Raw genomic sequence first — 17,465 nt, 5'->3', positions numbered from 1 at the left:
ACTATCGTCTCGTTACTGACAGCCAAGAGTGGCCGATTTGCCAGAAGCCCGGGTTCTGTATGATAAATCAGGTTATGATTTTCTTTCGTCTCATACGCTGTAGATCCCCGATTGTGAATCACATCATATTCCCTACTCAGGTACGGTGGATAAACGAAGACCCACCAAAAGGATGTGCCTCGAATCTACGACTTGTTCTATTCTAAAATAAGAGTACAAAAGAAATGATAGTCACATATCACCTTTCCAATATCTAATCTCTATTTATAAGACATGTATTTGCCACCTACGGCTCGGCCATTGAAGACCCATAGTTGGTGGCAACGCATTGTGTATATCGTAGGTCCCTCCCTACTTGCTATTTATGAAAGTACGTACAATTTTTCTATCTACGATCTTTATTAGCTTGCGATTGTATACGGGTTATTTCGCACCATCCCTCAAGACACCATCCCACCAAATCTGCTCTCAGACCTCATTCCTTTTTTTGCAGATCAGACAAATCACTACGAGTACCCAATCTCCTTCCAGAGTTCCTCTAATAGAAAGCATTCCCTATACCACTCAAGTCATCTTCACAAAAATGTGTTCAGTATTACTGGGATGCCTGTGGTTCATTCCAGACAGTGAAACCATCCCAATCTCCCTTACTCGGACCAAGGGCATGTATGTAGCTCGGTTATAGCCTCACAGTATCCTTACCTAGTCGACCGTTCTTCTACTCTGCGTAGTAAACATTAAAAGTATATTACATTATTATTCTAATCCACTAAGCTAGGATATGATGTATTAAGCTTAAGTACGGAGGAGTATATGGAGTATAAGCTACTCGAGTACTTCAATGTACCGTGATAACCAGACTAACCCCGACTAGGCAATACTAACCCTAATCCAGTAACCCCATTTATCACCGTCATGTGGAGTCCATATCGTGATTTGATACCAGTAACCAAATCCATCATCTTGAACAAATACTGTATATCCATCATCAACAACAACAACACCTGCAGTTCAACCAACAACCCCCCACCCAAACCACACATCCCCAAAATGTCCTAACCCAAACCCACACCACTACACAACCATGGTCCAACTAATAACAACAACCCGCATCCTCTCCGCTCTCGAAGCGATCCCAACCTCCGATCGCAAAGACCTCAATCTCCCCGACAACCCATCCCTCGACAGTCCCATCACCCACGACCAACTAATCCGTCTATCGCGCTACTTCCGCACCGAAAATGGCATCTCCAACTCCGCCCGAAGCCTCAACTCCCTGCTCCACGGAACAAAAGTCTACGTTCCGCCACCGCCGCCGAAACCCGAACCCGTACGTCTTGTCTTGTTCTCTTCACCCCATTCCAAACACCATACCACAAACCCCAACCACTAGTCCAAACCTCTCTTGTGCAACTAACTAACTAACTAAATGACAACCCCCTCAGAGCCCAGAATACCTCGCCCTAAAAGCGCGTCTCCTCGCCGCCTACGAAACAGACACCTACAACCAAATGACGACCTCGTCAAACACCACAAATGGCCCGTCACCGATCTTCGCTTCCTCGACACCGACTGTCTCGGCACTCCATGAGGACGACACACACTCGGACGCCGATACGCTTACCCCCGGGCTTGTGCTGAATATTTTCCTTTCGGTTGTTATCACCGGGTTCAGTGTTTACTGGGCGTTGGCGAGCTTTTCGACGCCTGAGTTGTTGACGGAGGCGGTTTCGTCGGTTTGGGACCAGAACCAGGGGTCAAGGAGGGGCGGAGGTGTCTCTGAGGCTGTGAAGGTGCTGGTGTCGTTTGGGGCCGCGGTGGGGGTCGGCGTTGCGGAGGTGGCCATCTATGCGATTTACCTGGGGAAGGTGGAGCGGGCGAGGAAGAAGGAGAGAGGGGTGAAAGAGAGGAAGGTGGTGGTTGGAAGGGAGGTTTTGGGTGGCGGGGATGAGAGTGAGAGCGTGCAGCGAGTGGATGGGGAGAAGGAGGAAATTTGGGGGAGAGGGCCTAATGGGGGGTTACGGAGGAGAGTGAGGGAGCGGTGGGAGGAAAAGGGAAAGGAAGGCGATGGGGATTGATTGATTGTAAGTTGCCGGTCCGCCGGTCTTCTGTTAACACTTGAACAGGATGCATATGCATGTTCTTGATACCCCTCAGTCTGGAAGGACTGATTTGTATGATACGTTTTTATCGACCTAAAAAAAAAAAAATGAGATACACCTTGTTGAAACGATTTTACTTCATTTGTTTACTTTTACCTACGTTCACCAACATGGACGGAAAGATGTTTTGGCAAAACATTAATATTGGTATTCATATTCCCTCTATAATAAAACAAAGAAAACAATGCTTAACAGAAATGCTACATCATCGCTCAGTCTATGGCGCTGATATATGCTGTGCTGCTGTCAGGTCGTTAGTGATCATCAGTAGCGTGGATATCTATGGTCATCAGGTATCTTTTGTGGTTTTTAGTTGTCGTCGGAAATGTGCGGGCGGCTGCGCCTTGGTCAACAGCCCGATCGAAGTACGGGAGCACAAATGAAAAGGATCAAACCCGTTTCTCTAACAGCAATGTGCCGGCCGGAGTCTTGCTGCTGAAGCCGCCGTCTCGGCTGAAGATCTTCTCGCCACGCAGCCACGTCTCACGGACCATGCCGCGCAGGGTGCGACCCTGGTACGGCGAGCACTTGTTCCGGAAGAGCATGGTGCTAGGCTCCACGACCCACTCGGCCGAGTCGTCGAAGACACAGATGTCGGCGTCAAACCCGGGGACGAGGTCACCCTTCTGGCGCTCGAGGCCAACCTGTGCCGCGGTGTTGGCACAGCACAGGCGCACAATGTCTTGGAGAGCCCGCTTGGTGTTGGTATCCTCCGGCGCAGAGGTGAGACCCTTCCGGCGGCTGAGCTCCGTCCACAGGATCGGAAGACCCAGGCCGACAGAAGAGATACCGCCCCAGGCCGAGTTGAAGCTACCTTGGTTCTTTTCAATAGCGGCATCGCCCTTAGCGGTGCAGCTGCCCGGGATATGGGAGGGAAGGAGCTTCAGATCCGGGGTGCACGGGGAGTGGTCCGAGACGACGGTCTTGATGACACCATCCTCGGCGTGGCGCTCCAATTCGGCCCAGAGGGCATCCTGGTTGAGCTGTGAGCGAATCGGTGGGCAGCACTTGTGGCGGGTATCACCGTCCCGGATTTCCTCGGCGGCCAGGGATAGATAGTGGAAACAAGTCTCTGCAGTGATGGAGATCCCATCTGCGCGGGCTTTCTTTAGGAGCGGAATAGCCTCCATGGCCGAGAGGTGGACAATATGCAACGCAAGCTTGGGAGCCAGGTGGGCCAAGGAGAGGATCTCTTCTACAGCGCAGGTCTCATATGCGGAGGGACGAGATGCCAGGAAAGTGGAGTATGCTTCCGCGGGGCCTTCAGGGGTCTGGGGTTGGTCCGCCTGGGAGGATGTGTTGGGGGGTACCATTTCCGCATGGAACATGAGGGTGGTGGGCTCATCGGCCAGTTCCGCCATGGCCTTACGGATGTCTTCAGAGGAGACGGCGGGGAATTCGTCAACCTACAACGGTAAGCACGGAAACTTGCTGAGGGAGCGCTGGTATACTTACCCCACTGTCGATGAGGAACCCCTTGAAGCCACGGACACCCTGGTTAACGAGGGCCTTCAGTTCACCAGCGTTGCCGGGGATGATGCCGCCATAGAAGCCGACATCTACCCAGCACTTGCCTTGGGCAGCATTGAGCTTCTCCTTGAAGCCTGCCACGGTGGTGGTGGGTGGGATGGCGTTCAAAGGCATGTCAATGACGGTGGTGACACCGCCAAAGGCAGCAGCCTGGGTGCCGGTGTAAAAGCCCTCCCATTCGGTGCGGCCAGGCTCGTTCAGGTGAACATGGGCATCAACTAAGCCGGGAAGCAGGACATGAGGCGAATAGTCGGTATAGGGAGTCCCCTCAGGGAAGTCAGAGGCCGGAATGACGGAGTCGAAGACCGCCGTGATCTTGCCAGAGGTGCGAGAGATAACGATCGTGGCTGACGTTAGACGACCCGAGATGACCGCCCGAGACGACGTCACCACAGCGATCGAGGGTATTTGTTGCGTCTCCATGGTCAAGGAAGGTTATCGATAGGCGGAGAGAAGAAGAGATAAGGGCACAAAGAGAGGAAGAGGAGGAAGAAGAAGAAGAGAAAACGGGGGAGAGGAGGAGGTCAAGGAGGGGCCCAAAGAGGGTGATGACAGTGAGTGGACGAAGAGATAAGGACGAGTTCAATGAGCTGATAAGAAACGAAGTTTCAGAAGGGTTTGGGAGGCAAGGGATTCTTCTCTGGGAAGTTCTTGAGGGTGGGCTGATAAGGACGAAACTCTCACAATGAAGAAAAGCGATATGGGAGGGCAGGCACGATATCGCAATCCGGGGTACCGATAAGGGTTTTATAACCATGTCCCCAGCATCTCCATCATCCGTGGGAGCCTTAGTGCCTTGTCTTTTTTCACTCCCCGAACTTTGGCCACATTTTCTCCCCTAACGATAACAGTACTGATCGAGTAATCGGAAAAGGGAAAAAAAAAAAAAGAAAAAGAAAAAAGTATAAAAGGGGGATCCACTTTCCAAACAAACGGATCCACCGGTGCCACCGGAACAGTATCAGAGATTCGTCTTACTCGATTGAAATACCGATAAGCCTTTCTGACTGTGTCGGTGTATTCACGGTCTCTCACCCCAAACCTGATCCAGCCATCAGCCGACCTGTTCGCCCTCATCGTAGGGAGATTCATGAGCAGAGGGAAGTTAGAAGGATCCATGTGACCCTCGATACCCTCACCATTACCGATTCGGGTATTGGGAAAAGTTGTTTTGGTGGCCTCGTAAAACCCTGAGTGGCCTGAGTGCTGGCCAGTCTGGCTGCTCCCCCTCAACCGTGGTTTTGCATCGGGCGCCTCCGGCATCCGCCATCGGCTCACGCCCTGCAATTGCTTTTAGTACCTGTCGTTACTCGATCAAAATTGGTCACATTTCCCCTTCAGGAATTTCCTTTACTCGATAGCTTCATGTAGTTGGACACAGGACCTCGGAGTCAGATGTACAACGCAGTGTGCGAAAAATCGTTATGCAGGCACTCCGCATGCGCGTGAATGTTTCCAAGCTCTGGGCCATTCGGCTAAACATGCCCGTTGTTGGACCGGAGGGCCCCGTTGGATTCCCGTCTCTCGATTTTTTATTAATTTTTTTTTTCATATTCTTTCGTTTGTGACGATGAGGGGAGGCACGATCTTGAGATTCGTTCCCCCTCACGAAGAGTAGATACTCGTAGATCCCAGGGAGATCCTGGGCCACAACACATCAGGGGGAAAACTCAAGAAATAACCGGGGGTTTCCCTGTAACACTTCCGAGTGTCACAACGCCACCCAGCTAAGCCTTCTTTTGCTTCAGGACACCCAACCGAGGAAAGTCCGTACCTGTGGTCGGACCACGCCACAGTGTCAACGCCGCTTCGACGTAAATGCTCTACAATATCGAACCTGCATCCACGATGATGATGCTACCATGATCCGCAACGGCGAGGAGATGTGCAAATAAACCTGTCAATTGACTTTCGAGTATCCACTTTTTGGACGAATCGAAGTTCTGATCGTATACTCCCAGACAGGGATGGACGATACGTTAGTCCCTGTCAAACCAAGAAGAAGCAAAAATAAGCAACCCATCGAGGCGACTAGAATCTGGTTCTTCGATCTGACATCAATGCCTGATTCAGCCTCGATGCCTAACTATCAGTAAACCAGAAATGAATTCCCATCGCCAGGAGACCGTCGGGCATGACTTTCCCCAACCAGTTTCAGTTTCACATATCGCTTGTAATATCCATATTTTAGTCTTCCATATAAGCTTGGTTCTGGCGTCATCTCGTCAACTGTCTATCTGAAAAGCGACACACAAGTGTAGTCGGAAAAGGGGATCATGAAAATGCACATCCTCAACAAGGAAGCGATACGTCCAACATCGATCTCTCCTCCCCCTAAACAAGGGAGAGGAAAGATGTACAAACCAGGTTACGGTCGCCCATGACCTTCCTCTCCGGGTTTGCGCCCGGTAACCTCTGACGTACCATATCAGCCCTACATAGATAGCCCTGTTTTCCCCATCATAGACAACGATCTCAATTTCCCTGTCTCCATGACACAATATCATACATACATACTCCAGCCCGCAATCAAGATTCGCCATTCATCATCCCCAGCAGAACACCCATCGCATCCCCCTCTCTGCCCGCCGGAACAAAAACATGGTCGTGGAAAAACCCACTCACAACGTTCGTGCTGATGCCATGCGCCGCCAAGGTCGTCGATATCGTTGCGATCAGGCCCACGGCTTCGAGGCTGGAATGCACCTTGAGGGAGATCTTGCGACAGGGGAAGGTGTAGTTGTTGTAATTGTGGGCTTCGGCGATGGCCTGGGTGGTGATTAGGGTCAGGCCTCGGATTCTTGGAAGACCATTTGGGGTTGGAGCGTGTGGAGGGGGAGGGAATGGAGGGGTGTGGTGGTCGTGAGAAAGACGTAGGTGTCGGGGTCGAGGACTGGGTCCATTGTTGAGAGGAGGATGGGGATGTTAGTTTCGCCTTGCGCCATTTTGGATGGTTTTGGAGAGCTTTTGTTATTTAGGGTGGGTTTGGTCTGGCTTGATGGTGTTCTTGGTGCTAACGGTGATTGTATCTCTGAGGTGGGGGCGTTGGTTAACTGGATTACATTAGTCCTGAGTGAAAATGGGAAATGCTTAGAGTCTAGACTCGAGGAATGCCGCTAATTACTAGTGTGCATGGGGAGGGAATTAATCGATGATCTTTCAGGAACGCGTTATCGATGTTAAATCGAACTTCTGTTCAAGCGACACTGAAGCGAGTCGATAGTGCCATGTGGACACAACTGACCTTGCATAAATTGATTGGGATAAACATCTTTCTGTACTTTCCGGAGGTCCCTAACTACAACTTGATCGCTACCTAATGCTTGGGGCTGTAAAGAAGCTGGAGCTCAAGTCTCGCCAGCATATCCATCCTAATCCCAGCCAGTAACTTTGCATAAATCCCAGAACCATCGATCAACGCAAACCAGCTCTTACAACGGCCAGAGACTAGACGAAACTTATGCATTGCTTTCATTCGAGCTCAAAGCCTCCGAGTCGCTGTCATCCATCTCCTTCAGCTCCAGCTGAGCCTCGTACATGGTCGGATCCGCATGTGCCCGATTCAGCCACTCAAGCATATGCTTCCAAGCGCGGGGCATGATGCACTCCACATGCTGCTGCTCCCCAGACGAGTAGCAGTTACAGCCATGCCGACGGGCACCCGGGACCGGACAACCCTGCGGCTCGTCAGAGATCACATAGGCACGACAGCGGGAGGAGATGAAGGCAAGGAATGAGCCCGAGATCTCATCAGTGACTGCCAGTTCAAGGTCAACGGAGTGCAGGGGGTTAGTCAGAACAATAGCAGAGATATATCCGCGCCAGTCCTCCCCTGTGTTGAATTGTGTCATTGTATTAGCCGTGGGACAGACGGATGTTCACTCTGAATACAATACAGTAGTACTTACAGTTCAGAGATAAGTGGCGGATTGCGCCCTGGCCCCCTTCAGCGATTCCGACGATGTTAATTTTCACATCGTGGCGCACCAAGCGTCCGCGGTCAGCTAGGATTTCATCAAAGACGCAAGCGACGTGATCTTCCCAGCAGCCGTTGGAAGGGATCTTGTTTCTGTGGGTCATCATCAGGGGAGGGTCGACGGCGGAGGGACGAGGATAAGCGAGCCAGGACGGCAGGGTCATTGGGCGACGAGCACCGCAATGCCAAATTAATTGGCCGGTGTTGGCCAGCACCAGAGCAGTGTCGCCGCATTTGGAGAAGGACTCAGTGTTGGTTCCCTCTCCGTTGGTTTCGGGGTGAAGGACAGCTTTGGCAAACGAGACAGCGGAGCCTGCGTTGATGCCATCCACACCTATGCTTCGATACGCCCAGATCCCAAGGTCCTGTACTGGCTCCCCAAAGACGACAATGATTCGAGATGCCGTCGATAGGTTAGATGACACCAGAATCGGAACATGGGCTTCGTTCACTTTAGAGGTGAGAGGGAGACGCAGGACTGTAAGGTTGAGCTCCCGCAGGCGAGAGGCCACGATCTTGCGGATGCACTCTGGAGTGTTTACTAGTGTTAGACATCTCAAGTTATGAGGTCTTTTGGGAGAAATGCGTATCTCGTCTTAAAAGGACGTACCACTCATCGCCTCTCTCTGCATGTCATTAACACGGGCATTTTTGTTGATCTTATATTGAAAATCCTCCTTGGGGTCCGCGATCTTTCTGATCTGGTCGTTCTCGTTGATGAAGTATCTTGTTATCATTCCTCGTTTAGTATTTAGTCTTGACTGTAGAGGAAACGTCGAGTTCATACCCTAACTTCTCAAGGTCCGCAGGAAACTCATGCTCGGGCGGCAGGTCTTCACGACGATAGACAAACATCTTGTGGGTTTATTGTTCTTTCAATTGTGAGGAAAGACAAGGAGGCACAGGACCAATGTGACAATTAAAGAAGAATAATGAGGCTGTTGCACCGAGAGTAAAGATGCCAGAGTTGATTAGTCGTCGTGAATATGCAGACGCATGAAACGAAGTGAATCAATACTGATTGAATAAATCCATCCAAACGGATATCCAGGGTTGACGATGAACACTTGGTCACAGACTTGTACTACATATCATAAGATATAGCTTCTTTGTATGCATGTCAGACCTTTGTCTTTATTTCTTAGGTATAAGATATCACTATCAAAAACATCCTTGAGCTGCAATATGAACATCGCAGTCGAAATTCTGGTAGTCGATGTACGGAATGGAGACCGCTGCTCAAGCTTAGGCTTATATACAGCAATAGAATTGTGACAATATATCAAAGAGTGTCAAGAGCAGGTTGGGATAAGGTCTTAGCCAAGTCAGTCAGGTTAATTCAGGGTTCTTCAAGGTACATACACTGGTACTGTGGAGGCATACTGATGACAACTAGACAAACATTCATTCACCTTTCAACTGAGTCCTTCTTCACGGGACTATTGCATGGAGAAAAAGAACCAGGAGCGACAAGTATATTCGCCAATTAATATATACTAGGATAAAAGTAGGCTCCCGGAGAGTGTTAGCTTTGTCTGTGTACAGTTTTATACAGCAACTATTTATGAATGACAGAGTCATGATCAATGACTTGCTGGAAAACAGATGGATTCCACCAACTATCAGGGTACTCATCCATTTTTGGAAGACTTAGCAGACGGTATCGAATGCCCGATATAAACGAAAAAATCGTAAATCAGCGGAGAAAATCCAGCACATATCGTCTATTGAAACCCAGCAGTTGATATATTGTACATCTTTCTCGAAAAAAAAGTATGGAATTAAACGCCCTCATGCAAACCAGCTGACCCAGTAGCCATGAACATAATAAAACAATCCGCAATATATGGACACACTACCAACTGGCCTTCTTCACACCGGGTAGTTCACCAGCCAGTGCCTGTTGACGGAATTGGTACTAAACACGATGTCAGTCAACGCCTGCCACCCCACGAAAAGAGCTAAGATAAATTCACTTACTCTAGCAATTCTGAAGTCGCGAATCACACTTCGAGCAATACCACCTGCCACACAGCGGTTCTTGATCTGGGTGGGCCGGGTGTAGGCGTGCATCTGGGAAAGCTGCAATTGAGCCTGGGCACGGGTACGCTGCGGGAGGGAGGTGTTGCGGATGATGTAGCGGAGAGCTTGGCTATATGATAAAAATCAATTAATGAGAGATAGTTCCCCAGAATCCTTGTCAGGGTGGAATGCGACAAGGTCAAAAAAGTCGACTTAGCATACCGTTCAGGCTCGTGCTGCTCGAAAACCTTCCGCTTGGTGTGGTCACGGATGACACGGGCGTTGATGAACCCGCTGAGGTCCAGGCGCTTGGATCTGAAGAGCGACATGGTGTATTTTCTCGTAACTGGTGAACTGCGATGGTCTGGATGTCGGCACTTGATATCTTTTGATGGCGGTTGTGATCGGAGTTCTGGGGTCACGGGAAAATACGCTTTCCTAGTTCGGATTAGTGTTCATCTGCCATACGTGACGGCTATCGATCCCCATCCGTCCGGTCTTTTTGATAGGGAGCTGTACCTCTGGATGACCCTCGTGCAAGTGATCATTGTTTACATGAGTTGATATGACGATAGTAATGTACACAGCCTACACCAACTTTACTGGGGCTTCGTAATAAACTCGGCAAAATGGACAAGATCGCGCTGTCAACATTAAAGATTCTTCTGCAACCGCATGATCAGCCTTGCTTGAGTAGGCCACTGAGATGCAGCTTAATTTTATCGAGCCGGTGGATTGAGTGACTCTATAGAAAAGCCCCGTAGGGATGGAACAGATTATCCATACTGTGAGACTGGATCATGCATGACTAGACTTGAGCTCTAGATCATTGCATGCATACTACAAGCGACTTTTTGAAGCTAACAGGCCAAGAGAATTGAAGAGCATTTGGCAGCGAAAGGCAGTTCACATAGAATAGCATGGAAGCAACAACGGCGTGTGATAACTGCTAGCTACTGCTGACTTCACAGCCAAATTACGCGAAGGGATATCATTCAAGACAAAGAGACCAGGTGAATCCTGTACCGAAAAAGACGGCCGTAGCAGTAGTGGTACAACTTGTCAATTCGTCAAAATCTTATGACGGTATAGTCTATATGCCTGTACAGAATAACTGTTCGCGAACCGAAACTTTGGCGAAACAGCAATCCGGGTAATCAGCCACCCTCCATATTCCTCTTTCACCCCGTCATGTCGACATTCTCAGATTAACAGAGATTAATTTAATGCTTGTTGTTCTTGAGGTTGGGGTTGCGGGGGTCGTTCTTGAACTCCTCGGCTGCAGAAGGGAACCGAGGTTAGCTATAATCGAGACATTGCGAGAATTGCTCGCATTGAAGCGACAAGCCAGCTCCTGAGGGGCAGGGCATATCATAAAGTCGGAGAATGGAGCGACTCACTGTTCATGAGGAGGTTGCCGAAGGAGTTGACGCCGTAGAGGATGACAACGCCTAGAAACAGTCCCGTCAGTATCCGAGATCTAGTACCCTGTGCACTTGTCCAAACACGTATCCCATAGTTGAAGCCAGATAGAATAGACGTATTCGAAGAGGGAATTCAAGGATGGCGGTGCATACCGGCAGCGAAGAAGGGGCCCAGAGGCTTGGCTATAACGAGGTAGGTCAGTCAGCTTTCAACCTGGTTTAATCCAACAAAAATATCCGACCCGCGCGGTGTCTTACCGATAGGGGTGGGGAACTTCTTTCCGAGGAGAGACATGGTGACAAGTTGTGTATTGCACGGGAATGTCTTAAGAGGTGAGAGGTGAGAGGTGAGTTGATGTAGGCGGAATACGGTGCGACGAGGAGGAGCGGGAACAACGAGTTTTGCCCGGAGGTCCGACTCCCGGCCGCTTTTACCATAGCCGCACGGACCCATCGCCGCTTTTATCGCTCCGTTAGCCCCTCCTGTAAACAAATGCAGCAGTTATCATCCAACTCCAACTTCAAACTTCATACGTATAGTCAGAAACGTTGCTCTCTCATATCACCATGGCGGCGTCACTAAATGCTTCAGTCTCATCGCTCCAATCATCACTTCTACTCCTCGACTCATCCATCTCCACTCTTGAGTCTGGTGTTAGCGACTTCCCCCGACTGTGTAAGGTCTTGCAAACAACCCGAGTAAGTGCCGGAAACGTACCTTTCGGAAACCGGCCAAGCTACTGATAAAATCCGACCACAGCACTTTGAGCTTCTCCCCGAGCCTACGCTCCGTGAAGCACAGCAATCATTACTTGATGAAATCACCCCCAGCATCGGACACTTGCTGTCATTAGCGTCAAACCACGTGGAAAAGCTCTCTCGCCGCGAACAAGCTCTCCGGGCAAAAGCTGAACTACAGGAAGGCAGAATGTACTCCAGCGAGAGCCGCCAAACCTCAAGCCGTAGCCAGAATGCCCATGGTGATCGACAAAAGGCTAATGCTGCGAAGGCGGCAGAGTTCAGGCGATTAGTGCAGAAGAAGGAACGGCTGAAGTATGCCGTGGAAAGACTGGAGTTACAGAGTAAACAGCGCGAGCGCCAGCTGAGAAAGAGCATGGCCGCCCAATAAGTCTGCTGCACCCACGGGGTGAAAGGAAGAGCAACAGCGCAGGATTGTTGCCACTACGTCATCCTTGGTATACAAAACACCTGCCATTATATGCGGTGAAACGACCTGAGCTCAACGAACCGAGCTCCGAGGAAGTAGGTCGCTGCCATCGCGGAGCAGCATTAAGACTGTATCTTCGATACGTCTACTCTTTGCATTAGTACCCACGGTGCATGGTGTTCCTTATGCGCTACTAATGTATAAAGCCAAAGAGTAGTGATGCGAAAATAAAGTCTATCGGCCATGTCGCCATGCGCCAGCAGACGACAGGTCTCTCATGGCGGGCATCTTCAGACCATTGACATTTTCCCGTGAATCTCCGGTCACAATTGTATCCAGTACAGCCTATGGAATATGTGGAGTTGCTGGTGTTACATGTGAGAGGAATATTGGTCACATTGAAATTGAGTGAAGAGCTCAATAAGCCTTACAGTTGTAGTCTAATTACATATATCCGTCATTTATGATACATTTATAATACATCTCTCAGAAATTGAAGCCCGGGCGCCTGTACCGAGATATGAACCATCCATGCGCCGTAGCCCTATGCCTTGTGTTCCCCGCCAGCCGATGAACTATGCCAAACGAAGCTCTCAAACCAAAAAGTCATCCTGCGCTACTTTCGCAGCGGCATGCTTCTTCGAAGCCTGTCTCACCTTCTTCTTGTCCGCATGCTTTTTCCAACTGGGAATTGTTTGACCCTTCTTTCTTTGCGGGATTAGCACTTCGGGCCAATCAGAACCCTCGGCCTGCTGCTCAAGTTCACCCTCCTCGGCTAATTCAGCCCTGAAAGCTGCCCGCCTGGCCAAACGTTCTTTCTTGCCTTCGCCGTGCTTATCACCGATTCTCAAGCTTCTTGGGATGCGGGTCTTCGCACCAAGAGCCCACAGATCTCCCCAACTTGACTTGCGAGCATCTTTGTATGCCCGACGACTATAGGAGCGGGGAACAGTCCAGCGCTCAATCTTTCCAGCGGGCGTACAGAAATCAAAGATAACATGTCCGCGGCGTTTCATTGGAGGATACACAATACGAGGAAGAGACAAGGTGTGGAAGTTCTCGGGCTTGGCCTGTTCGCTTACCTCAGCCTGGGAGCCACCAGCTTCGTTTGATGCTTCCATCTCTTCTACAGCTGTTTCATGTAGATCTTCGTAGCCAGCAAAGGCCGCTTCGGTAGCCTCGGGGCCTTGTATGATACCCTTCGTCTCACGTAAGTCCACGCCACGCCGTACAGCGATATAACTAAACTTCACGTCTTCGTGGTTCCGATCCTTGGCTCCTAAGATGCGCTGGAGGAATGACGGTCTGATATATCTCTGCTGGAAATGGCAATAATCTTTGCGACCCTTGGAATGGCCAGGGACGCTGAACATAGGGCATTTCTCATGGTTAGTGCAGGGCGCGACGATCATTCCGGGCTCCTTCTCGATATGTGAATCCTCAATTGGCGACTCAGTGAAGTTGGTATATTCTGTAGAGCCAGGACTTGAGATGAGACGCTTCAGGAGCATCTCACGAGCTCCAGCAATTGCTTCGAATCCTTTCTGGTGTCCCTTCTCGAGAAGGATCAGAACACCGCCGTCAGGGTTGAGGAGATTCCACAGGTTCTCCACGTGCTCTTTGCGTAAGAATTCCTCCTCTATGCCGAGCAAGCTATGGGGAGCGACGATGATGTCATATTGCTTTCGCTTTGGAGGAGCTCTCTCATCATCTAGAGTTGGTTTCTCGCGGATGTGAACGTAGTCCGGCAGGCGTGGTAGGAATGAAGTATTCTCCAACATTAAACTTGCGCGCATTCGAAGGGCATCCGAACCAGTGACGACAGTCGATCTACCCACAGGATAAGGACTTTTCTTCGGGTGGTCTGGGACCATAGTCTCCCACTCTGCGCGAATGACATCTCGCCAGGCAAGGACGCCTGCACCGCCACCACTAGCATCAAGGATATGCGGGCCATCTTCTTTCGAGATGAGCCCACGCAGCCACTCTGTGCCCAACCGCTTTCGGACCTCGACCAGAGTACTTAGTATAGAGGTATACATTCCGGGGTACAGAGCCGCAATATATGCATTCGCCTCCATTTCCGTCATGTGCCGCTGGGAAGCTTCTAGTGGAATAGGAAGCTGAGGCATCTGTGCGCGTGGTGGAGGAGTGGTAGTAGAATAAGGCAGACGCGGGCCGCCAAAGGTGCGATGGGTAACATCTGCGATATGTTTATTGGCGTAGTCGGATAAAATGATGGAAATGGGACTAGTTACTGTATCCTTAGGCAAGAAAACAGTGCTGGGATCAGTAGAGAACTTCCCCTCCACAGTGAGAGGATGTAGTCGAGGTGTGTCATCCGGGTTTGCTTCTTCTTCGAACTGCTCCAGCATGATTTCTCCGCCGAGCTGTTCTGCCACTTCCCTTGTCCGTTGCATGGCGATAGATTCATCCTCAGCCGGGCCAGCCTCCATATCATAGACCACAGGTGGTTCATCCTCTAAGTCAGCCTGCTCTACATCGACTGCTTCCCACCCTCCCTGGCCATCCTCACGGTATAATAAAACATCGGGGTCCTTCTCATCTTCCTCCGCTTCAAGCTCCAACTCCTCCTGCCGAATGATTGGCTCGCCATACAACTGGGTATACAACTGCAACTCGGTATTGTTCAGATATCCATCAGGCAGAGTGTCCCCGAACATTTGCCTCGCCTCCTGCACGCGCGCTTCTAAAGTCTCCTGGTCCCGATGGCCGATCGTCTCGCTAAACGCATGATCAAGCTCTGGACCATCAAGGTTGAGAGCTTCCCAATAGTCATCCAATAGGCTCAGCTCATCCATAAGCTCGGCCATTTCCATCTCATTCTGTTCAATCCTATCAATCACATCGTAGACAGCGTCCTTCCGATCCGTATTGACGTTGCCATCTGCAGGGGGCACCGTAGACGCATATCGCCGACCATCTTTCAGTCCGATTGGATAACCAGTAGCAGTTTTTCGGGGGAATCCGACCGGTGAATTAAGGGGAAACTCGTATCTTGCGTTTGTGCATCTGTACCGCTGCGCTATGAAACTGGTAGCTCCGCCGCGGAGCTGTTGCGAACAGATCTGCGACGACTTCGATGCAATGGTGCGCAGAAGGCCGTGGGAGCAAGACCGGCTCGCCCTTGATGCTGGAGATCTTGACAGCATCATCAACCCTTCTTACCACCCTGAAAGCGATAATCTGCGGTCTGAGTCTGGGGATGAAAGAAAAAACGCCACTCGTGAGAGCTCGGCCAGGAAAATCTTTGCCAAGAAATGCGACCATCGGAAATTCCGTTCTTCCTATTGGCAGGTAGAAGTAGATAGTCAGATTATGTAATAATTCAAGTATGGGCATTATCTCGACAACATGAGATTGAATATAGAAGTATTAAGTGACATGTTAATGTATCTGAATGATATAGAACAGCATGTACAATTTAGGGCCTTTCAAAACTACTCCTCGCTATCGGTATCTTCATTGCCCATAAGCACTTTCAGCGCAGAGATCCATTTCATCACTTCGTGTTGCAGAGCAGTCAACTTCGCCATGACTGCCATCAGGCTCGGGTCCTGACTTTCCACGCGAATCTTTTCCCTTACTTTGACCTCGTCTCCCTTCCATGTGAAAACATCTCCGGCCTCATCATGTCCACGGTGTCGAGTTCCAAACAAACGGTCTCGCAGATTGAACCCAGTCAGAGAAATGTCGGTGGCAAAAGCCGTTGGAGTATGTGTGGGTGTGCTGGACTCGAGCGTCCTTAGATATAAAACGAGGGCTGAATCGGCGATGGAGAGATGGAACGAAAGGTTTAGCGGCAACGGTGGGTCAAACATCTTCGCAGTCATAAGTTAGTCACGAGGAAAGAAAACTACAGAACGATGCGCCGAACATACATCCTCAAGCGCACTTGTCTCCCACCACTTGCCCCTGACCTGATCACTCTCGCCCTTCAACATCTGCCGAGCCTCGGACAGAGTTTCATATAATAGACGCAGCTGCCCATATATGAAACTTGCATTGAGTGGGTCGCCAGTCCAAGTGCTGACGTCCACCACATCGAGACTCTGGTTGACCAAATTCCTCACGGAAACCAACTGATGCAGCACAAGCTCTGGCGCACTGGGCGAGTTCGACAAACATAAGCGAGTTGTTGGGGAGCCACGCGCAGGAGCAAGGGAGCCAAGGCGTAGTTGAATATCCTAGCGCACGACGATACTTGGTCAGTCCAATCGGTTCGTTCAAGAATAGGAGAAAGCAAGCGCGGATAACATACGCCTTTCACGATTTCGGTTCCGACCCTTGTTACGAATCCTTTGACGATTTCGGATCGTACAGAGGACATAACCAATGTTGAGCCTGGCTCTTTAGGGGCAAGAAGCGCAGCGCATTCATGCAAGCCTTCCCTTAGGGAGACTAGCGAGTCCTGCAGGGAACGCAGTAACCATTCTAATTCCCTGGCCTGTATCGGTGCCAAAAGTCAACAACAGAGGTATACTATACATGCGATACTTTAATTTGTGTAAAAATCCAAAGGAATCTCGTATGCATCTGGGGAGAAGTATACCAATGCACTATCAGCTTCCGGTTCCAGCTGCTGCGGAGGTAGTGGTGGGTATACCCAAGTAGCCATTTTGGCGAACTGGGTCCACTAGATTGGGAGCCGTGCTATCTGTTCTAGGGATAGAATTTCTGTTACTATCCTAGAGCTTAGTGAAAGGTAGAATAATGACAGAGAAGGCTGTTCAGTTAGATGGTTGCTATTGCGCTCTTGCGACAGCGCTCGTGACGTTTGTAGGCGGATGAAAACGTACTAGCGCAGATCTAATCTATCGCCTGTATAATTACGTAATTTATGCTAATATGCGTTAAATCTATACAGTTACCCCATGGCTACGAATAGTTCTGTCTGATACTATAGCGGATCTTTCGTATGTTGTAGAAAAGACTGGTAGAAGTGGCCAGGGCAACACTTTTACCTTGTGAGTCCTTAATAAAAGTCGTACCTGATGGTTATGGAGTATGTATACTATAGCCTATCGATAACGATTTCTTCGGCGGAGAGGAAAATATATATACGTAGTAGTAATACTACTATTTGCAGTGCTTTCCCCTTTCCTCGTAGGTTCCATCATGCAAATATTTACATATATCATAATACCAACCATTTATACACT

The 17,465-nt window shown here is 49.9% G+C and overlaps 7 protein-coding genes across 7 annotated transcripts; 2 read left to right on the top strand and 5 right to left on the bottom strand.

Annotated features, from left to right (window-relative positions):
- Nucleotides 1-1,084: 1,084 nt before the first annotated feature.
- On the top strand, nucleotides 1,085-2,078 carry ABOM_007470 (TMEM199/VMA12 family protein; the record flags this gene model as incomplete). Its single annotated transcript, XM_022534599.1, has 2 exons — nucleotides 1,085-1,330; nucleotides 1,446-2,078. 2 exons carry the CDS (start codon nucleotides 1,085-1,087, stop codon nucleotides 2,076-2,078), a joined length of 879 nt encoding a protein of 292 aa, XP_022388384.1.
- A 473-nt stretch (nucleotides 2,079-2,551) lies between these two features.
- ABOM_007469 (allantoinase alX) lies at nucleotides 2,552-4,115 on the bottom strand (the record flags this gene model as incomplete). The annotated part of the gene is made up of 2 exons (XM_022534598.1): nucleotides 2,552-3,568; nucleotides 3,618-4,115. The coding sequence occupies 2 exons, from the start codon at nucleotides 4,113-4,115 to the stop codon at nucleotides 2,552-2,554; spliced, it is 1,515 nt and encodes a 504-aa protein (XP_022388359.1).
- A 2,106-nt stretch (nucleotides 4,116-6,221) lies between these two features.
- ABOM_007468 (ACT domain-containing protein) lies at nucleotides 6,222-6,637 on the bottom strand (the record flags this gene model as incomplete). Its single annotated transcript, XM_022534597.1, has 2 exons — nucleotides 6,222-6,461; nucleotides 6,503-6,637. 2 exons carry the CDS (start codon nucleotides 6,635-6,637, stop codon nucleotides 6,222-6,224), a joined length of 375 nt encoding a protein of 124 aa, XP_022388358.1.
- A 513-nt stretch (nucleotides 6,638-7,150) lies between these two features.
- On the bottom strand, nucleotides 7,151-8,523 carry ABOM_007467 (uncharacterized protein; the record flags this gene model as incomplete). Its single annotated transcript, XM_022534596.1, has 4 exons — nucleotides 7,151-7,524; nucleotides 7,601-8,209; nucleotides 8,279-8,394; nucleotides 8,456-8,523. 4 exons carry the CDS (start codon nucleotides 8,521-8,523, stop codon nucleotides 7,151-7,153), a joined length of 1,167 nt encoding a protein of 388 aa, XP_022388357.1.
- A 1,000-nt stretch (nucleotides 8,524-9,523) lies between these two features.
- Nucleotides 9,524-10,019, bottom strand: ABOM_007466 (mitochondrial 37S ribosomal protein uS14m; the record flags this gene model as incomplete). The annotated part of the gene is made up of 3 exons (XM_022534595.1): nucleotides 9,524-9,586; nucleotides 9,649-9,820; nucleotides 9,913-10,019. The coding sequence occupies 3 exons, from the start codon at nucleotides 10,017-10,019 to the stop codon at nucleotides 9,524-9,526; spliced, it is 342 nt and encodes a 113-aa protein (XP_022388356.1).
- A 1,662-nt stretch (nucleotides 10,020-11,681) lies between these two features.
- On the top strand, nucleotides 11,682-12,243 carry ABOM_007465 (DASH complex subunit SPC19; the record flags this gene model as incomplete). Its single annotated transcript, XM_022534594.1, has 2 exons — nucleotides 11,682-11,813; nucleotides 11,875-12,243. The coding sequence occupies 2 exons, from the start codon at nucleotides 11,682-11,684 to the stop codon at nucleotides 12,241-12,243; spliced, it is 501 nt and encodes a 166-aa protein (XP_022388355.1).
- Nucleotides 12,244-12,875: 632 nt separating this feature from the next.
- ABOM_007464 (tRNA methyltransferase RSM22) lies at nucleotides 12,876-16,633 on the bottom strand (the record flags this gene model as incomplete). Its single annotated transcript, XM_022534593.1, has 4 exons — nucleotides 12,876-15,300; nucleotides 15,748-16,124; nucleotides 16,185-16,490; nucleotides 16,565-16,633. 4 exons carry the CDS (start codon nucleotides 16,631-16,633, stop codon nucleotides 12,876-12,878), a joined length of 3,177 nt encoding a protein of 1,058 aa, XP_022388354.1.
- Between the last annotated feature and the right edge of the window lie 832 nt (nucleotides 16,634-17,465).

The sequence above is a fragment of the Aspergillus bombycis genome (genome assembly GCF_001792695.1).
Source record: "Aspergillus bombycis strain NRRL26010 chromosome Unknown contig00052, whole genome shotgun sequence".
In the NCBI taxonomy this organism is placed as follows: domain Eukaryota; kingdom Fungi; phylum Ascomycota; class Eurotiomycetes; order Eurotiales; family Aspergillaceae; genus Aspergillus; species Aspergillus bombycis.
Note: the sequence above shows the minus strand (reverse complement) of the source record. Positions and strands in the feature narration are given on the sequence as shown.